The 19,507-nt window shown below is 46.4% G+C and overlaps 5 protein-coding genes across 5 annotated transcripts; 2 read left to right on the top strand and 3 right to left on the bottom strand.

The window, feature by feature from the left end:
• Positions 1–2,037: 2,037 nt before the first annotated feature.
• LOC109785632 (uncharacterized) lies at positions 2,038–4,647 on the top strand. Its single transcript, XM_020344228.3, has 3 exons — positions 2,038–3,913; positions 4,023–4,141; positions 4,213–4,647. The coding sequence occupies exons 1-3, from the start codon at positions 2,044–2,046 to the stop codon at positions 4,645–4,647; spliced, it is 2,424 nt and encodes an 807-aa protein (XP_020199817.2). The 5' UTR covers positions 2,038–2,043.
• A 1,593-nt stretch (positions 4,648–6,240) lies between these two features.
• LOC109785636 (ribosome biogenesis regulatory protein homolog) lies at positions 6,241–8,974 on the bottom strand. Its single transcript, XM_020344233.4, has 7 exons — positions 8,598–8,974; positions 8,079–8,130; positions 7,861–7,989; positions 7,192–7,309; positions 6,890–7,076; positions 6,684–6,797; positions 6,241–6,599 (listed from the first exon to the last, which is right to left on the bottom strand). The coding sequence occupies exons 1-7, from the start codon at positions 8,865–8,867 to the stop codon at positions 6,471–6,473; spliced, it is 999 nt and encodes a 332-aa protein (XP_020199822.1). The 5' UTR covers positions 8,868–8,974; the 3' UTR covers positions 6,241–6,470.
• A 2,579-nt stretch (positions 8,975–11,553) lies between these two features.
• Positions 11,554–13,468, top strand: LOC109738274 (uncharacterized). Its single transcript, XM_020297371.4, has 5 exons — positions 11,554–11,807; positions 11,899–11,961; positions 12,794–12,872; positions 12,961–13,006; positions 13,108–13,468. Exons 1-5 carry the CDS (start codon positions 11,739–11,741, stop codon positions 13,115–13,117), a joined length of 267 nt encoding a protein of 88 aa, XP_020152960.1. The 5' UTR covers positions 11,554–11,738; the 3' UTR covers positions 13,118–13,468.
• A 447-nt stretch (positions 13,469–13,915) lies between these two features.
• LOC109785634 (uncharacterized) lies at positions 13,916–15,330 on the bottom strand. Its single transcript, XM_020344230.3, has 4 exons — positions 14,865–15,330; positions 14,599–14,710; positions 14,455–14,515; positions 13,916–14,355 (listed from the first exon to the last, which is right to left on the bottom strand). Exons 1-4 carry the CDS (start codon positions 14,896–14,898, stop codon positions 14,047–14,049), a joined length of 516 nt encoding a protein of 171 aa, XP_020199819.1. The 5' UTR covers positions 14,899–15,330; the 3' UTR covers positions 13,916–14,046.
• Positions 15,331–15,601: 271 nt separating this feature from the next.
• Positions 15,602–17,555, bottom strand: LOC109785637 (putative pentatricopeptide repeat-containing protein At1g03510). The gene is made up of 2 exons (XM_020344234.4): positions 15,844–17,555; positions 15,602–15,654 (listed from the first exon to the last, which is right to left on the bottom strand). The coding sequence occupies exon 1, from the start codon at positions 17,309–17,311 to the stop codon at positions 16,031–16,033; it is 1,281 nt and encodes a 426-aa protein (XP_020199823.1). The 5' UTR covers positions 17,312–17,555; the 3' UTR covers positions 15,602–15,654; positions 15,844–16,030.
• Positions 17,556–19,507: the final 1,952 nt, after the last annotated feature.

Raw genomic sequence — 19,507 nt, 5'->3', positions numbered from 1 at the left:
GCATACTAGCCCCCGGAGGCTGCCGGCCACAGTCGTAGACATGCGAAGGGCAATCAGCGTAGAGGGAAGTGTTCGGATACTTCTCCATCACCGAAAATTACAAAAAATTACCATCATTCCTATAGCACATGTGCCCACGTCGTGTAAAAAACTCATGATTTTATCCCGCTCCGAGTATTTAATAATATTCACGCTGCACCGTTACCGCAGAACGTCTACTACTGTGTCATCACCGTCCGTGAGGGGGGCCACACCCCGGAGACGCGTGCCGCCTCTTCAGACATGCCACCACACCACCCCACATGTATGAGGGCCCGGTACGATGCTCCGGTGGCATTGCTACCCCCCCCCCCAGGGCCCCCGTCCCGCCTAACCCTGGAGCGGTTGACCACGAGATCTAGCCCTTTGACTTCCCACGGACGGGCTTTGACTAGTGGACCTCTCCACCCAGTTGTGTTAAGTCAGCCTAGAGGGACACCTGGGAGCAACATCCGGGCCAAACCCACAGCTACATCACCTCCGTGTAGACCCGACACGTCTGTTTCCCCCCTCCAGGTGCCGGCGGCGGCGTCATCCGTGAGGGGGGCCACACCCCGGAGATGCGTGCCACCTCTTCAGACATGCCACCACACCACCTCGCATGTATGAGGGCCCGGTGCAACGCTCTGGTGGCATTGCTACCCCCAGGGCCCCCGTCCCGCCTAACCCTGGAGCGGTTGACCACGAGATCTAGTGCTTTGACTTTCCACGGACGGGCTTTGACCAGTGGACGTCTCCACCCGATTGTGTTAGGTTAGCCCATAGGGACACCTGGGAGCAACATCTGGGCCAAACCCACAGCTACATCCCCTCCGTGTAGACCCGACGCGTCCGTTTCCCCCTCCAGGTGCCGCCGGCGGTGCCATCTGTGAGGGGGGGCCACACCCCGGAGACGCATGCCGCCTCTTCAGACATGCCACCACACCACCCAGTTGTGGTAGGTCATCCCATATAAACACTTGGGAGCAACGTCCCCTCCGTATAGACCCAATGCGGCTGTTTCCCCCTCGAGGTGTCGGCCGCCGCCGGCGGCGCCGTCCGTGAGGGGGGTCACACCCCTCCGTATAGAATCAAAAAGTAAGGTATTTATTCTTATATTAACACATGCTACATGTAAGTTAATTAAATAATAATATGTAAAAGAACAAAAAATTATATGAAATGCAAAAAAAACTATGCCGACGGCAAAGCCGTCGGCATAGATGAGGCCAGGGGCAGATGGACGGCGCACCGTGGATCGGTGACGTGGCATCTATGCCGAAGGCAGCCGTCGGCATAGGTGGTGGTCGGTGCGCCTCGGATCGATGATGTGGCACGCGCATCTATGCCGACGGCCGCCCGTCTCGGCTGTCGGCTCTGTTTTCGAGTCGCTCGACTAGTCGCGACTAGTCGACGAGTCACCAGTGCAGGAGCGACTCAGGCTCTCGACTCGACTCCTGGCATGAATCGAGCGACTAGTCGCTGTGTCTGAGTCGAACGACTCACTTATTTTGGGCCCCCAACAGTTCTGTGTTTTTTTAACTGTATTTGCTTGGCCCATCAGCCCATCCCACCCCTGGAAACCCTATAGAGGATCCATTCCCCCTCACCCTGACCTAACCCTCTCCCTGGCGGCTGCCTTCCCTCCTCCCCTGGTTGCTGCTGGTGGTGTGCTCCTCCCCTCCTCCTCTGGCTGTTGTTGCTGCTGCTGTGCTCCTTCCCTCCTCCTTTGGTTGTTGCTGCTGCTATGCTCCTCCACTCCTCCCATGGTTGATGCCGCTGCTGTTGTGCTCCTCCACTCCTCCCCTGGTTGCTTCTGCTGCTGCTGTGTGCTCCTCCCCTGGTAACTTGGTAAGTACTATCATGTATCCCTTTTCCTCTCTTTTCCTTTTGCTCTGATCTAGATGCTGCTGCTGCTGGGAGGACCTCTAGTGTTTCTGCTAGGTAGCTTAGGGCTTGATTTGGTGAAAAAAAACAACTAAGTGGAGTTATCTTTCCTTATATCACAGATTCATAGCAAGCACCATGTCCTCCCAGCCCGAGATAGCCCAAGTTGTTCGATCAGGTCAAGCTGCAGAAGAAGCTGATGAGCACTATGATCCATTCAAAGATCCTAAGAGGAGGCCAACAAAGAGCAAGGATCCAGCATGGAAATATGCATTCTGGCCAGATCTTAACAAGAGGTTGTTGCTGCAGTGTAATTTGTGCGCCGAGCAAATTACCTCTGGACCTTGTAGGATGAAGAAACACCTTGCTGGGGGGTTTACAATTGTGAGTATGTGCACCAAAACAACCCCTGCAATTCGAAAGGAGATGCACGGCTACTTGAAGACTCACTCATTCCGTTTCAAAAATCTTGATGGAGATGAAGGTGGTGAAGAAGATGGTGAAGAAGGTGCTGAACAAGAGAACTGTGCAGGAAGTTCAAGAGCTTCCAACTCCAACGCCTCCACGAAAAGGAAATCAGAGGGGACTACTCATTTGGCAGCGACGGTGGCAAAGAAGCAAGGAAAGTCCATTGCAGATCGGATTCGGAAGACACCGGAAGAGGTGGTTGCCGATAGACATATGTCAAAGGGCACTCAAAAGAATATGAAGGATTACAACAAGAAGACAGAGGAGCAAAAAGATGATGTAGATGGTCATGTAGCTGACTTTTTGTATGAGAATTGCCTTCCACTCAATATTGTCAATTCAAGGAGTTGGGAGATTCTATTGGAATCTATAGGGCAGTATGGCTCTGATTATATATCTCCTACTTATCATCAAGTGAGGGAACCATTGCTTGAGAGGGCAAAGATGTGGACCGACAACTTGAAAGGGAAGCATGAAGTTGCATGGAAAGAATATGGTTGCTCACTCATGTCAGATGGCTGGACGGACATGACCGGGCGGCACTTGATCAACTTACTCGTCAATAGTCCAGAAGGTACCTTCTTCTTAGGGACAGCCAATGTTTCTTTTGAAATAGTTGATGCAAATCTGGTGGCAAAGCTGTTGAGCGAACAAATTGATGCAATTAGCCTTGAATTGGTAGTCCAAGTAGTTAGCGATAATGGATCTAACTACAAGGCAGCCGGTAGACTTCTAATGGAAAAGTATCCTACAATGTATTGGACACCTTGTGCTGCCCACTGTTTGGATCTTATGCTAGAGGACATTGGGAAGATCAAAGAGTTCAGTCGTTGCATTGCTAAAGCAAAGAGAACAACCAGATTTATTTATGCCCATGGAAAGGTTCTTGATTTAATGAGAAGCTTGAATGGTAAGCAAGAAATTGTGAGGCCTGGAGCAACTCGTTTTGCTACGTCATTCCTTACTTTGGAAAGCATGTGGAAGCAAAGGCAAACATTGAAAACTCTCTTTGTTAGCCCACAATGGTATGCAAACAGATTAAAGGACAACGAAGGAGGGAAGGCGGCTGAAGCAACTGTGATCTCCGTGTCATTTTGGCAATCGGTGGAGCATTGCATGAGAGCTTCACAACCACTTCTTAGAGCTTTGAGGATCGCTGATGGTGACGAGACTCCGGCTATGGCAGAAATGTGGGCAGCCATGGATTTTGCAAAGACACGCATAAAGGAAGCTTTGACACATAAGCCAAACCTCCTAGGTCAAGTGGTAGCTATTGTTGATAAGAGGTGGGATAATCAGATGGAACAAAAGCTACATGGGGCTGCTTTCTTCTTGAACCCAAATAAATTCTTTGCCATTAAGGAGTCCAACAAAAGACAAGCCTCCCGTCTCCGTTCAATGTTCAATGATGTGCTATGGAAGATGGTGCCCGATGATGAGCAGCAAACAACTATAAGTAGGGAAGCTGACGACTATGAGCTGGGGAGTGAATGTTTCTCGAAGCCATTGTCAATTAAAGACCGTGACAAAAAAAGCCCTCGTAAGTATAAATTTTATGGCAACTTGTGTCTTCTTGTTCAGCTCAATTACTCCATTAATTGTTGGTTATTGTGGCCTTCTCTTTAATGTGGGACTTCTTGGTTTTGTAGTTCTTTGGCGGAATGCTTATGGTGGCCTTGCTTTTGACCTCCAAACTCTTGCAAAGCGAATCATTAGTCTATGTTGTTCAGCATCCGGCTGCGAGCGCAATTGGAGTGTATTTGCTCATGTAAGTAGCCATTAGTTGGCTGGTTTGATAGGCTAATTGCAGCAGCTTCTCACATATTTGTGTGCTTGCAGATCCACACTAAAGGGAGAAACCGTCTAGAGTACAAGAGATTGAACAAGCTATCATATGTCTCGTACAACCGGAAAATGGAAGCTAGGTTTCAGAATCTGCGTGAGCAAGGCTCTAATGCAAAGAAATCTAGTCCACTTATCCTAGAAGAATTCGAATGGGATAATGAATGGGTTGATATCAATGCTGAAATGGTACATGAAGATCAAGCTCAAGTCATGGACGGTGAAACACCACTACTTTGGTCTCAGGTTGATGAAGCCATGGGTGCGTCAACTTCTCTAGCAGGCCGCAACTATCCTAGGAGAGCGCGTGGTGATCCTAGCGAGTCTATTGCACGACTCATAGGCCCTTATATCACCTACACTCGGAACAACGCAAGAACAAGGCTGGTTGTGCATGATGAAGAGTTGAGGGCTGAATTAGAAGCGGCATAATATGACAAAGACATGGAGAGCAGCGATGAAGACGATGTTGAATCACCAGATGATGAAGACACCGATTTTCAGCTTGAAGACATGGAGCTTGAGGCTTGATTGCTTGAAGATTTGAAGTGTTGAACTTATTTTCTTGCATTTGAATCTGCCATTCATGTTTTGGTGTTGAAGACTTGAAGTGTTGAACTTATTTCCTTGCATTTGAATGTGGTTGCATTTACTTAATGTAGCTACTACCTACTGCTTAACTCACGTCGACTCGTCGCCATGTTGACTCGTCGACTGTGAGTCTAGACTAGTCACGACTAGTCTAGAGTCGCCCCCCCCCCCCCCCCCCCCGCCGCGAGCGACCCGTCGACTCGAAAACATTGGCTGTCGGCATAGATCGGACGCCGTTAGCCGCACGTCACGGGCGGGCCACCGGGCCTGCAACTATGCCGATGGCTATTATATGCCGACGGCGACTGTAGGCGTAGGCTGGGTCTAAGCCGACGGCAAATAAGTGCCGACGGTGGCTGTCGGCATAGCTCGGGATAGCCCGGCGGCCTCTGTACGCCGACGGCCTGGGTCCGGCTGTAGGCATATCCAGGAGTAGGCCGACGGTGGCCGTCGGCATACATTTGGCCGTCGGCACCGGCCCCTATTCCGGTAGTGATTGCCATGGTGTCGTTCCCCTTCTTGAAGGTGTTGCCATGGAGCTCCATTACACAACTCTCCGGGAGAAATCCCTTGCTTCGGATGGTCGAAGCGGACGACGACGACGACTACGTCGTTTCCTTCTTTGAGGCATCGTCTTGGAGAGTCAGCATGTTGGAGTTTGCACGGATCTCTTCGTCGTCGGGGACAGTGGACGTCAGGGCGGCGGCTCCGGGTGGTTTCTGATTGTGCGTCGAGATGGCGATCTCGGGAACAATGTGAGTGGCAGTTCTATGAGGTAGGGTTCTATCACGACATTGGTTGGGTGGCATCCTTGTCCCGCTTGGGCGGTAGGGGTGTCGGCTCGGTCGATGCGCCCCAGAGGGGGCGGTCTGACTTTACGTCGGGGTGGCGGCCCCGGATGTGGTGCGACGTTCGTGGTCTGCGAGCGGTTGCCCTGAGCAGCGTGCGCTGCGGGCAGCTGGGTTGTGCGGCGTTGCTGCTCGAGGGGAGCGGTGGTATGGCGACGTGACAATGGTTGCGGTAGTCGGCTCTTCTCCGGCATGTCCACAATTTTGCCTCGGTTTACTTGTTGTTGTGGAGTCGAAGCTGCGGCAGCGGTGCCCTGTGGTGTACGATGACTGGCTGTAGGTGGCCCGTTCGGCGATCTTCCGTGGCGCCAGTCATGCCAAGTTTTGTTCTGCTAAGATCTCTGTCAGAGTCGGAGCTACCTTGTCTAGCCGCAAGTCGACTTGTCATCGATTAGGGTGGGCTTTGCCCTGTGTGTTTCAGTCTATGAGAGTGGGCTTGGCTCTTGTTGTTTTGATTTTTGCCCGGTTTTCCATAATTAACTGGACAATTCTCTTTTGCTTAATTAATAGATGAGGCAATCTTTGCCTCCGTTTCAAAAAAAAAATCTCTTTGGTGTTGGGTTGATTACTATATTGCCAACAAAGCTTTCCAGAAACATTTCCCGAACTTCTGAAAATATAATACGTGTACAGCTATGTCATCACGGCACTCAGCTTCTTGCGTCATATCATAACCAGTAGTAACCGGGATAACAATATTTCTCCCTTGGGACTTAAACAGGACAATGACCATACAAAATTTGCCAAGGCACTCCTTGATGCTTGGAAACTGCGCTCGCCGCCTACAGCACGGCATGCCTCAACGATGATGTGCACCTAAGCGGTTTTCTTTGAAGATTTCTTGTGGATTTTCTTCTGGGGCTTCAACTTACTTGATCCGGATGACGACGATTGCTTGTCTTTCCTCCTCTTGTTGTCCTTCTTCACCTTGTACATCGTGATTGCCTGTTATCAGAGTTATTTACAGCACTTGTTAGATGGTGGACTAGACAAATGGGAGTGGTGCATATACTGAATTCTGGAGCTTGCCTTGCTGACATCCAACGGTTCCTCGAAGTTCTTGGCCAGTAGACTGTTCAGGATCTTGTCGTTTTGCTGTTTCTCCAGGTTGCCCATTCCTTTCCCTTCAACAACAGGGAGGAACTGCAGAAAAGAAACGGCTAAGCTAACCAAAATATCAACTTACAAAGGCGTGCGGATTTACAAAAGGCAAACAGGTTCATAGGAGAAAAAACCTTTCTGTTTTTGCCAGCCTTCTTGAGAGGTTTCTCGCCAGGCAACTTTTTGTCGAACTTCCCACCGCTAGCCGTTGCTGCAGAAGCCATACCAGCGACATTCTCGAGGTCTTCCTTCTTAGCTTTTCTTGGCAGATCAGCTTTAGTTCCTGTGATGGGCACGGACGTGGCAGCGAGCTGTATATGACTGCATGATGTTTTTCAGAAAGCTGTTATATGAGAAACTTGAGTTGCTAATGTAATGAATAACACACATAGTGCATCAGGTATACAGATTATAGTAGCTAGTAGGAAAGGATTACCTTGGCAGAGCACCAACTTTTGCAGCATTCTTCAAATTCCCAAGTCTGTTCTTTTCTTGTTTATCGACCCTGCCCTTCTTCTCTTCCCTTCTTTGAGCAAAAGGATCAACACCAGGCTCTGTAAAAATCATATTTGATTAAAAGGGTAACAGAATGCAAATAGGTTTGAAGAAACATATAAATTTGAGAAGTAATTACATTGATAATGAAGACTCAAGAAATTCAGTGTCAGTCACAAAATGAGAAAGATCATTGGGAATTATAAAATGATAGATGAACCAAATTATTGAACAAAGCAGAAGCATGCAGGCTGTTAAGCATTTATGTCACAGCTCATGATAACTACGATTGGGCATGGGGAAAGCTTGAAAAGATTACTAATCTTTCTACAAAACATGATTCAGCAGCCATAGGTTTCAAGACACATATACATTTAAGAACAAATTACATTGACAACAAAGACTCGTTAGATTCAGTTGGTCATATATGAAAAGAGCATTGGAGATTTGAAGTAAAAGCTGGATTAAATCAGTGTACATAAGCAGAAGCATGCAGGCTGTTAAGCGTTTGTGTCACTTGTACTTGGCCCAGGGAAAGCTCTAAAAGATTACTAATGTTGCTACAACACAAGATTCACCAGCCATAGACACAGAAGACAAAGTTGCTAACCGTCTGTCAATTTGGCTTCAATGATGGGAACGTCCCTATCATCATTAACACGATCATAGCCATACGTCCGCTTCCAGGAATTAGTTTGCTCATCCCATGCACGCTTGTTCTTCTTGTGCTTGATAATCCCTACAAGAATGTTACTGTTACACACAGTCCGAAGCAAATACTCTTCCAATAAAAAACACCCAGAAAGCCAGCGAGAATAAGAGGTTCACCTTTCGACTTTGCGAACTGCTCCCACTTGGTAGGAGGCTTTGGCCTTGGTAACTGGTAACATGAAAGAAAGATAAAGATTAGACATTCTGCGGTTTGAAAATGAATCCATGCATCAAGATAAAGCAGGTCTCCATTCAGCTTGATGTCATGTTTACCGAGCAGCCCAGAGCAAGAATGTAAAACTAGAATCCATGCAAAGAATCAACTACAGTAATATGCTAGCTGTAGTTCCATGGCAGTAGGTTACTCTCGCATCTGTAACATCATTTCTTCATATGTTGAAGAAGCAATTTCCACCATAGTCCATAGGGACTTCAACTCCACCACATCTTCAGCATGAAAATTCGAAAAATTAAGCAGCCAGCGTCCCACAGAAACGGCACACCAATCTACTCCGGCACTCGCAGAATAGCAGCAGGCAGCAGTAATTATATTCACTATAGTAACAGATCGACATCGTCCGACACTAGCGAGCAGAGATGGTACGAGGGGGAGGGAGAGAGATGTAATCTTCTCACATGCTTCTCGCGGGGCAGGCGGTTGGTGGGCGGCGGGAGGCGGACGACGGGGCCGTCGCGGCCCTCGGTGGCGGGCAGCGAGAAGAGGGCGTTGGCGACGGCCTGCGCGAGCTCCGTGGCCTTCCGCAGGCACTCGTCCCGCAGCTCCGCCCGGGACGACGCGGCGCCGGCGGCGAGGTGGTGCGAGGGGTCGTAGGCCATGAGGTGGCCCAGGTCCACCTCGAAGTTGGTGGCGGACGCGGAGGCGGCGGCGGCGGCTTCTTCCGCCATGGCTGCGGCGAGGGTGCGGGGGTGCGGAGCTAGGGTTGGTGGTTTGAGTGGGAACCCCTACGCGACGCGTTCTGCGGCAATTTGTCGTCGAATCGCACTGTCGCGATGGGATGTGGGCCGGCCCACGAGGGCATTCATGTAGCGCTCCTCTGTAGCAAAAACAAAAATCCTTTTTTTGCGATTTTCCTCTGTTTTCCCTTATGTTTTTCAACCGATTTTCCTTTGAAAACCCCGTATGCTGAAATAGATTAAAAAATAATTATTGGGTGATAAAAATAACTTATTTTAAAATTTGAGCTTTTTTGTAAAAATATTAATTTTTAAAAAATGTTTGTTTACATCTTTTGGAAAACACACGAATATTTTTTTAACTTTGTGAACCTGTTTTTTAGTTATAAAAATTTATTTATCTTTATGAGTTTTTTTAAGATTATGATTTTTTTTCTAGTGTATGCCTATTATAGTATACTCCTATGTGTAAACTAAACAAGACAGTATATCTTTGCCACGTATGAAACTAGTTTGTCTACATCTTAGGTCAAATAAAAGGTCTACATCTCGGCATAGGTCATTGTTCATGCCCATCTCACGGTTGTGGAGCCAAGACCGCCTTCCGACTAGTTCGTGGATCATCGATCTCAGGTGTCGAGTCAAAATCACGAGCTGAATTTCAGATTCGACGATTTTGTGGAACCAGGACACGGAGATCTCATCCTCCGAATGTCAAATGAAGAATCTTTCCTATTCTTTTTTCTTAAACATTATGTCGGGCTTTGACATCCATCTTTTTTCTCCTTTGTTTTATCAAAAAATTCCACCAATTTTTTCTTGAGAACTGCTTTAACTAGTCCATGTCTTATTGAGTTATTGAACAAAAATTTAAATCAACAATGATGGTTTAACTACCATTTTTATATATAATAATCACATTAATAATAAAATGACAGGTAAATCGAAGTGAGTACACACGAAAAATTTGTGCCTTCGCAATCCATTGGTAGATATCTAGTAGCTACTACAAACATGAGGTTGCACTATCGTCTTGCCTCGGAAGCTTTCTCTTTGCTAGGAGCAACTGTAGCAAATACCATAAAATCTCGTGTCGTAAAGGGTTTTTAGTGTATCCCCTAAAACATATTTATGATACAGAGCAGGTTCTGGCAGAATATGTACCATAAAAACCGTACGCAAAAACGGATTTGCACAAATTTGACTTTCCTATGCATATGAAGAGTACCTACGACTTTAATTTAACATCTATATTAATAAAAAATCAAAACTCAACAACATACAATAGTTTTCAAGTTCTAAGCATTTAAATTTCAATCTCGTCTATAGTTTTAGAGCCAAAAGGAAGACCAGGCATAGAACAAGTGTCAGTCAAATACAAAAAAAAACATGACCAAAAGCATGATAGTCGAACGAGACCAACTGGAGTAAAGTACATTAAAGTTTTACAACGAAAATTCGATGATTTTTTTTAGTAAGCCGTGGTGTGTGCAAGGCTATTATAGTCTATGTGTAAACTAAACAAAACGATATACATATCCTACATATGAAACTGACCCGTTTGCATCTTAGGTCAAATAGAATGTACCGTAAAAATGAGGAGTCAAATTGCACTATTGTCGATGCCGGACAGGATCTATTCTATTCGCGACGTTCGCCTCGCCATGTTGTCGAGTTCGACTCCGGCAGCCTCGTTTTTGACTCTACGGTTATGGACCTCATGTCTGACTATCACTCAGCATGTCGGACTACTATGCCACGTCTTCGATGGGATGTAGAGTTGGCCCTCATGAGGTAGGTCATTGGTCGTGCCCATCTATGATAGATCATAGGAATGCATCCAAATGGCTCGCTAGATCAACGATCTCAAGCGTGGAATCATATCATGAGCTGAATTTCAGATTTGAAAATTTTATGGAGTCGGGACTAGGAGATCTCATCCTTCGAGGGTCGAATAAAGAATCTCTCCTATTTCCTTAAAGGAATGTACATAGGGTCTTGTCATCCATCGTTTTTTCTCACCCCTCCTTTCCACCTCCTTCGTTTCTGGTTTTTATTGAATAACATGCATAAAGAACCATCTTTAACGGTCCATGTCTTATTGATTTATCAGATAAAACCATATTTTCAAGTCAATAGTAATGGTTTCACTACCATTTTGATATGTTCACACTTTTTATAAAACAACTTGTAAATCAAGGTGACTACATACTTACTAAATATTTATGCATTTTACAATCCATGGGCAGTCATCTCTACTACTTAAAAAATGAAATTTGTTTTTACGTGAGACATAGTGCTTCATACGCACCCTCCCATTTCCTCTCTCCATTTTAGTATTTTCTCCTATAAATTGTTGTTTTTACCGCTTTTCCTTAAAAAAGCATCTTAACTGTCTTACCTTTTATTGACTTACAAAATGAAATTATATTTTTTGTTAAACCAATATTTTTTACCAAACAAATGATTTTTAGTTGGGCAGGTAAATCATGGGCAGGAATTTATATTTATTTACACTACTATCATATTAACGCGGGCAGATAAATCACGGGTTAACATATCAGAATATTCATATTCTATCCTAAAAAAAAGAATATTCATATTCTTGCAATGACAATTTTATCTACTCCAAATTCTCATCTCAAAAAAAAAAAACTACTTCAAACATGAGGGGGCAGGCTGCACCATCGTCCGGCCCGGGAGCTTCCTCTTCGCTCTGCTCGTGTTCGACTCGACTCCATCCTCCGACCCGCAGAGCCTCCTGGAAGTGGAAGCAAGCGAAGCACGCTAGGGTTTTCCTTCCGCCGGGGACCCCGCAGGCCCAAGGCTCGTCGGCGAGGGGGAGCGCGGACGGCGGCAGCCATGGCGTCCACCAAGGTGCAGCGGATCATGACCCAGCCCATCAACCTCATCTTCCGCTTCCTCCAGAGCGTACGCCCCTCCCTTTCTTCTCCTTCCCCTTTGTTTGTTTCCTCGTGCTCGCGCCTGGGTGTCGCTGACCTCGTCTCCTCCGCCCGAGCAGAAGGCGCGCATCCAGATCTGGCTCTTCGAGCAGAAGGACGTGCGGATCGAGGGCAGGATCATCGTAAGTGGTTTCTAATTTGTGGCGCTGCACAGAGTTCCACTGTGTGGGGGGATTTCAGGGGGCTTCTGCTCTGTCATTGTTGCTCTGCACTCTGTATATGGAAAATGTGGTGGTACTAGTATTTTGTTGCAGCCACATGGACGGATGAAAGATGTGCCACTCCTGTCTTGAGTTTTGTTATAGCCACATGAGGAGATAATAAAAGTGTTAACTAGCAGGCATGTAGGTTCTTGCTGCATTTCCATGCAATCTGATAGCCTATTGCTTGGTTGCAGACAGTCAAATGTTTGTTACTGTTCATGCAATCTCAGAGTGCCTGTTCATGCATTGGACACCTCTTGTTGTCAGTTTGTTACTGATTGAACGGGCGTGTGTTGACATTAAGAAAAGTAGCTCTAAACTTCGGCGATAATTTGGCAACACATACCTGATAGCCTATTGCTTGGTTCTGTTTTGCTGGCTTTATGCTTGCAATTTCTGTATAAATACCCCACAACTTATCCGCTCTGTATATATTTTTTACTCCCTCTGTTCACTTTTGTAAGACGTTTTAGACAGCTAAAATTGAACTGTTTTTGCTGTTGTCTAAAATGTCTTACAAAAGTGAACGGAGGGAGCATTTACTAAAGAATAACTGTTATGATCTAGAAACTACTATTGTTCAAAACCTTAAATACTGTATCTGTGGCCTTAAATACTGTATCTGTGGCTTTCAGCATGCACGTCGAGGTAGCATTTCCATACAGTTTTGGTGTATCGTTGAACAAAGTGGACCAGAAGCATTGTTGAATTTTAAACAAACACTTTATACTTACTGCAGCTTGTGTTGTAGGTCTTCGATGAATACATGAATCTGGTCTTGGAGGATGCTGAGGAGATCAACATCAAGAAAGACACTAGGAAGTCTCTTGGTAATGAAACGAGTACTTTGCTATCATTTATTTATTTTGTTCTCAGACTAGTGAAAACTCCATAATTTGTCTCCTCAATCATTTGCAGGTCGGATCCTCTTGAAAGGAGATAACATTACACTAATGATGAACACGTAAGTAAAAAAGCAAACCAAGTTACCTTTGTATTTGAGTTTTTTTTTGCTTTATTTGGCGTATACTTGCCTAGTATTTGCTATTCATGTTCGTTTTTCAGGGGGAAGTAACAACAGCTCAGTGACTGTTCTATTGCAAGGATAACTAACAACCAACATATCCTGAGCTCCTAGGGTTGCAAACTTGAGGCCGTAGTAGATGTTCCTCTCTGTGTTCTCATCTAAATTTGATTGTAATTATGATATATTTTGCCAGAGAGAACAGGCTCTGTGAGGTAAAAGTGTGTTATCCAGATCATGAGCTTAGCACTTGTGCTAGCTTAATTCAGAGGCATCGATGTTCTGGTGGTTTGTGCTCTCATTGAAATATGAACGTGGTGGTACTGATTGTTCTCTTGGAATTTTTTAGGCCCTTGTGTAAGATAAAAGTATCATTCTGTGAAAGTTCTTGTGACGAAGTTACTTCTCCTCAGTTTGCATTTCAGCTGCCTTTATGCTATGTTTTCATGGTGAATGTTCTTTCGTAAGCAACATCTTGTTGATTCCATGCTTGATTTGCACCACACTTAAAATTAGCTTTCTTGTAGCGGTCTTAAAAGTGCAGTGTTTTGCAAGCTTAGAATGTAGGTTTCTTGCAGCAGTCAGGAATCTAGGTTTACTTGCAAGTGCAATGTCTTGCAAGCGAGGGATAATACAGACTTTTGATTGAACAAGAAATTTGTGCACTTGGACCAAATTTACAACAGGTACCGAACATTATCACATTTCTGTTGATGTTCAAAGAACACCAAAGAAAGTGTGAGAAAATGGGCGTATCACATATGGAAGAAAACAAAATAGCAAACTGTGACAAACTTGATATTTTTTCAAACTTTGCTTTCTTTCCATCGGCTATTTGAACAACAAAAGTAACATATATATTTAACCCATGACTTGCATCTTAGTATAATTTTATACAATCATTTGGGTGATAATATGCGTTCCAGGTTTCTTGTTTATTACATCATCTTATTTAAACTGCAGACAGGAACAAGACGGGATCAACTCGTAGGCTTGTTGTTGTCTTTGCTCTTCTTGCTCATCTGAACTGCAGTGGCACCCATGATGGCAACCAGCGTGCACACCGGCACAAAGATGACGTTGGGGATTAGATGCACCTTGAACTTCTTGACCTGCGGGATGCTCTCGCCGCTCTTCTTGGCGATGATGGCCGCCGCTGGCGCAGCCAGGCCGGCCATGATGAAGAGGCTGTCGTCAACTTTGGCCTCGTGGACGTTTTCCTGCATATACTCGATGAACATCTTCTTCCTTCCAGGCTCGTCCGCCACTGCCCATTTTTTATGGAATGCCTGCAATATGCGCGTGCACCATGTTCAGTTGAGTTTTTGGACCATATGTAACAGTCAATTGCCAGATGTCCATAAATATTTACACCGAATCGGGTTTACCTCTAGTTCCCCACGGTCCGGAGTATCAAAATCTTGGCCAGGCAACACAGTGTTGAAATACCTGCAGCGTTTTCAGATGATGACACGCATAAAAGGTTGGCACAAGAAGTGCAGGCAACATAACTGCACAAACAGGAAGCTTACTTGCAGAATTCGACATATGCAAGATGAAAGTCTTTAAAGGTGCCCGTGTCCCTGTCCTTAAAATGTCGATCATAAACTTGTCCGGTTGTTACTGCGCCCAACCCTGGCACTCCTGAGAAGAACGACAGCACAAGTTAACAAATTTAGAATATGGAGCAGAAGTTCCAGCAACAGATAAAACAGTGCGGAGCCACAAGAACCATGTAATGGCACCGGCATATAGAACAAAACAAAACCATAGAAAGAACTGGGACTTGAGAACTTACCTAACTTGTTTAACGCACTGAAGGGAAGACCCATTATTGGTGCAGGTAAGAGGACAGAGATTTTTAGGATAGACCCATCAAGGGAACTCGAGTGTTTATATAGTCCCAGAGAACTAAGGGAATGCAAGCTTGGAATGCATTCCTTTCTTCCCTTTTTGTCCTACAAGTTCTCTTTCTGCCCTTTCTGGTTGATTCCTGCCCTGGGAGTGAAGTTAGAGCTGGCCTGGTTCTTGAGCTGCAGGGATTATTCGAGGGAAAACCTACCGACTCGGTTGCTAGTTGGGTTTCTGCAATATAAGGGTTAAGGTCTAGTTTCTCTTGCCTCCTAAAGAATGTTCTGCACATAATTTACCAGGTGAGTTAGGCACTGCCTAACTGCTGAAAGAATATGGTGAAAGGTTCCAATTGTGTGGCTGCGAAATAAGAGCCAACTCTTCTATACATTGAGGTTAATGAGGTGCCAAACTTCAAAAGCTCAAGTTATGGTAGTGTAATATTTAGAGCATTCTAACTTCTAACATTGCTTTTTTGCAGAACAGGGAGCTAAGCTACAAGGATGATGCTAGACGTGCTTTCTCGCACATGTATATGCTTTTGCTTGCATAAGACGAATTGAATAACCATGCTTTAGCTCATAAAGGAAAGATTCCTACTGCTGTTTCCCTTTTATGTCTTTTAGAGGCCATCTGTTTATGTTTCGAGTTCCAAGAAACCGCACGCAATTGTAGACACTTGAATTAGGTGGATAGGGCACTTCATGTAGATTCCAGCTTTGATACAAGTTGTTGTACTACAAAAAGCAGACTATTACCAGTATATACATAGACATTTGCTGTCAGAACTCACAATATCTCATGGAAGAATGTCAAAAAAAGCATTGCAATGTCTGCTTGTCACGGTTGAATGACAGTATCATATCATTACACTCTCATGTTCATTCTTGCAGGCCATGCCAAAAAATGGGCACAATTGGGCTCACCTTAATTTCCGCCCGATAATCTTGTGCCTCAGCAAGATTACACTTCAGATATTGTGGTCCAGCAAAAAATATCGCTTGGTTTCCTCATAGATCTGATGGCAGCCCATAAAAAGATCAGATTCCCCTCCTTTACTCAAATCATAATGATCAGATCATACTTTGGCATTTTGAATTTATGTAGGCCATTTCAAGAATTCTGCTCAACCCAGGTAGATCCGACATCCTTTTCGAAACCCCTGTCCTTCATCACCTCCCGCAGCTTGTTAATCTCCTCCCACAAGCCAGCACTCGCATACAAATTTGACAGCTCGACATAAATCCCAGCATTCCTAGGCTCCAGTTCAATTGCCTTCCGAGCTGCCAGTCTCCCAAGCTCAACATTGCGGCAATCACAGCAAGCACTGAGAAGAGCGCCCCATGTAGAGACACCAATATTACCTCCACATTCCTCCCTGGTAGCGATCTCCCATGCCCTGGCTACTTCTCCTGCCCGGCATAGCATGTTGACCACACAACCATAGTGCTCTGGTGTGGGCACCAGCCCGTACTCTGCGCGCATAGACTCAAAATATCTGAGCCCCTTGGCAACCTCCCCAGCATGCTGGCATGCTGAGAGCACGGCCAGAATAGCCAGATCGTCAGGCCTGACCCCGAAAGCCACCATCTGGTCATAAGTCTGGATGACCTCCTTGCACTGCCCGTGCCGCCCATAGGCGTTCAGCATCGCCGTCCATAGCACAACATCGTCTCCACCATCGTTGGCCCGCAGCACCAGCCTGAACACCCGCTCCGCGTGTCCAACGAGCCCGCATTTGGCGTACATGTCCACGAGCGCGCTGATCAGGAACACATCGGACCCCACATCTCTCACCCTTCTGATCGCATGCCCATGCGCCTCGCCGCCCAGATCAGCATTCGCCGTCTCTCCGCAGGCCCTCACCACGGCCGTCATCGTGTACCCGTCGGCCGGCAGCCCATACTCCGGAAACCTCCTCGCGAACTCCAGAGCCGGGGTCCACTTCCCCGCGCCCACGTAGGCCGCGAGAACGGCGTTCCCGAAGACGCCATTCCTGACGGGGCTTTCGTCGAACAGCCTGCGGGCGTCCAGGAACCGGCCGGACCCGCCGTAGAACGCGGCGAGCGCGCAGGAAACGAAGACGCTGCCGAGCCACCCGGACCTCGCGGCGAGCGCGTGGAGAGGCCCCGCCTGGGCCGCGGAGGCGTGGCGGAGCGCGGAGCAGAGCGCGTAGGAGTCGAGCGGGCCGGCGGCGGCGGGGCAGCGGTGCGCGAGCGCGAGGGCGGGGAGGGCGAGGGAGCGGAGGCGGGGGTGCGGGGAGGTGGAGGCGGCGGCGAGCAGGGAGTTGAAGGAGAGGCGGGGAGGGAGGCGGGAAGGGGAGGATCTGAGGAGCGCGGCGTGGAGCACGGCGGCGGGGTTCGGCGCCACCGGAAGGGAGGGCGGCGGCAGCATTCAAAAGAAGCGTTTTTTTTGCTTGGTGGTTTACTGGAGTACTGCCGTACAAGAGAGTTACTATCAGCTTTTGGCTATTTTATTTCTTTATTTACGCTCTGATATTTAGGCATTTTTTTTAAAACACCATTTGTGTTTTATTCAACCCAACACATGATGACATTTCTTTTACGAAAAGCACTCGGATCTATTATAAAAGCTCACCATAAGTACACAAAACCGCAAACATAATAAAACATTAGTGCATCGAGGTCTCTAGGCCACCTAACAACCACTACCAATGCCGCATGTTGTCGCCGCTTCACCACCAGAGCTGGCCTGACCTTGCCGATGACAACCGGAAAGTCTTCGTGCGTGTGCCCCCTAATGACCAATGATCTAGAGACACAGTCATGGTCGTTGAGCCCTTGAATCAATATGAAGCACCTGACACCAAATCTCGTCATCGGTCACGCATGATAAGAAACTCTAACCTTGCTGCCCCAATGAGATGTTGGGAATCTACGTCAAGCTTCGTTGATTCCGTCCAAATGGACGAACACAGGGAGGATCGGAGCTCGGAAGACCAATTCAAAGAAGAAGCGTCGCCATTCGCCCGAACGCGGCACCTGCGAGGACTAAAATACCCTAACCTAAATTACTAGGCACCGAGATTCCCCTCCCACCACTAATCGCTGCCCGCTGGAGTGACGGGCATAGGGAGGCGAATCCACAGGCTCGCCGACAAAGCCTGAAAGGGTTGAGTTTACCCTAGTCACCGAGAAGGACCGAAGGAAACACTCGTGTAAAACTTGAGTGAGCTTATGTTTGAATGCAGTGCTCACATTCTACAGTAGAATGTGTAGACTGGTTGTTCATCACAATGAATTCATATTTATTATTGTTAAAATTTATCTTTTTTGTGAAATGAAGCTCGAGCTTTTGCAATCGAATACTTTTAGAGAAATCTTCTGCAGTTGACTTTGAAGAACTTGGGCGTTCAGAAACATGTAAAAATGACGGGGATCAAATCCGTTTCGCGTGAATTGATGTTTGTAATGATTTTATTTTCAGAATTATTACATCATTGGATTTCGGGTTGACGAACCTTACACCATTTAGGTTTTTTGTTGGGCCGTGCCTCTATGGCTTTGCATGTGTCATTGCCAGCTAGAATGGGGCAACCTCCCCTGTAAAAAAAGTGATAGAGTGGGTGGACAAGATCATCCAAGAAAGAAAAAAAGTTTCAATTCGACCCATCTCCTCCCTTTTCTGTAAAATCAAGGGCCACTCCTTTTCTAGACAATGCTCTTCATCGTCAAATTCAAATGTCTCCCTCTCTACATCTTTTTTTCATCCTCCATCGAGCCCTTTCTAGGTGTTATTTGAGTAGAGTAGTAATTAGAGCACGTTCCTACATCCAAGTGGTGAGGTCAACTGGTGCAGTACAGATGCGTCCACGGTCCCAAAGTGTCGAGGTGGATGTTATAGAGAACTTCAAAAGGTGAGGTGCTGAGAGCAAAGTGACGCGTAGAGGTATTATTATAAATAAATAATAAATAAATAAAAGAGTGCGGCTGTAGACAAGGATGTCATCAATAAAGATTAGGACCCCCTTTTTCGCAACAACGGTGCGAGGATGATGTTCATAGTGTTCTGGAATGTCGCGGGAGTGTTGATCAGTCCATGTGGGATCACCTTGTACTCCAAGTAGCTGCCTGTGATACATTTTAAATGTCGTCTTGTGTTCATCTTCAGGACACATTCTGATTTGGTGGTAGCCAGCCCTTAAATCCAAGCTTGTCAACTGCTCGGATCCAACCAGTTCATCTAGCACTTGTTCACTAATCGGCAAGAGGAAGCTCTCTTTGCTTGTGAGAGCGTTGCAACGCCGGAAGCCAATGCGCAAACGTCAGCGCAAATGGTTTTTCTGCGCCAAGAGAACAGGGGTGGCATAGGGGCTGTAGTTGGGTTGCATTATTGCATGACTCCTTGCCGTAGCGTAGCATTTCTTTGATCTGAGCTTCACCTTTTGGTTGTAAGCATTTCGTATCAAGTGATGAAGTTAATGGCTGAAGACTAAATGCGACTTCTGTCTGCCCTCCTGCCTGTTGTATCTTCGGTAGCAGCAGGTTTTTTTTGGTTAAACCTATGCCGGACTTATTGACTTGGATCTACTAGTGACTGTCATTTAGTATCCTAAACTAGTGTTGGAAA

This window comes from Aegilops tauschii, chromosome 6, assembly GCF_002575655.3.
Source record: "Aegilops tauschii subsp. strangulata cultivar AL8/78 chromosome 6, Aet v6.0, whole genome shotgun sequence".
Lineage (NCBI taxonomy): Eukaryota > Viridiplantae > Streptophyta > Magnoliopsida > Poales > Poaceae > Aegilops > Aegilops tauschii.
Note: the sequence above shows the minus strand (reverse complement) of the source record. Positions and strands in the feature narration are given on the sequence as shown.

Bases quoted from the DNA above. Each gene is read 5' to 3' on its own strand.
- LOC109785634 (XM_020344230.3), bottom strand. From the start codon at position 14,898: ATGGGTCTTCCCTTCAGTGCGTTAAACAAGTTAG. The intron at 14,711-14,864 runs GTAAGTTCTCAA...CGTTCTTCTCAG, and splicing joins CAGTGCGTTAAACAAGTTAG to GAGTGCCAGGGTTGGGCGCA. The intron at 14,516-14,598 runs GTAAGCTTCCTG...AAAACGCTGCAG, and splicing joins GCATATGTCGAATTCTGCAA to GTATTTCAACACTGTGTTGC.
- LOC109785637 (XM_020344234.4), bottom strand. From the start codon at position 17,311: ATGCTGCCGCCGCCCTCCCTTCCGGTGGCGCCGAACCCCGCCGCCGTG.
- LOC109785636 (XM_020344233.4), bottom strand. From the start codon at position 8,867: ATGGCGGAAGAAGCCGCCGCCGCCGCCTCCGCGTCCGCCACCAACTTC. The intron at 7,990-8,078 runs GTGAACCTCTTA...ACATTCTTGTAG, and splicing joins GCAGTTCGCAAAGTCGAAAG to GGATTATCAAGCACAAGAAG. The intron at 6,600-6,683 runs GCAAGCTCCAGA...CTCTGATAACAG, and splicing joins AACCGTTGGATGTCAGCAAG to GCAATCACGATGTACAAGGT.
- LOC109738274 (XM_020297371.4), top strand. From the start codon at position 11,739: ATGGCGTCCACCAAGGTGCAGCGGATCATGACCCAGCCCATCAACCTC. The intron at 11,808-11,898 runs GTACGCCCCTCC...CCGCCCGAGCAG, and splicing joins TCTTCCGCTTCCTCCAGAGC to AAGGCGCGCATCCAGATCTG. The intron at 12,873-12,960 runs GTAATGAAACGA...AATCATTTGCAG, and splicing joins AGACACTAGGAAGTCTCTTG to GTCGGATCCTCTTGAAAGGA.
- LOC109785632 (XM_020344228.3), top strand. From the start codon at position 2,044: ATGTCCTCCCAGCCCGAGATAGCCCAAGTTGTTCGATCAGGTCAAGCT. The intron at 3,914-4,022 runs GTAAGTATAAAT...TTGGTTTTGTAG, and splicing joins CCGTGACAAAAAAAGCCCTC to TTCTTTGGCGGAATGCTTAT. The intron at 4,142-4,212 runs GTAAGTAGCCAT...GTGTGCTTGCAG, and splicing joins ATTGGAGTGTATTTGCTCAT to ATCCACACTAAAGGGAGAAA.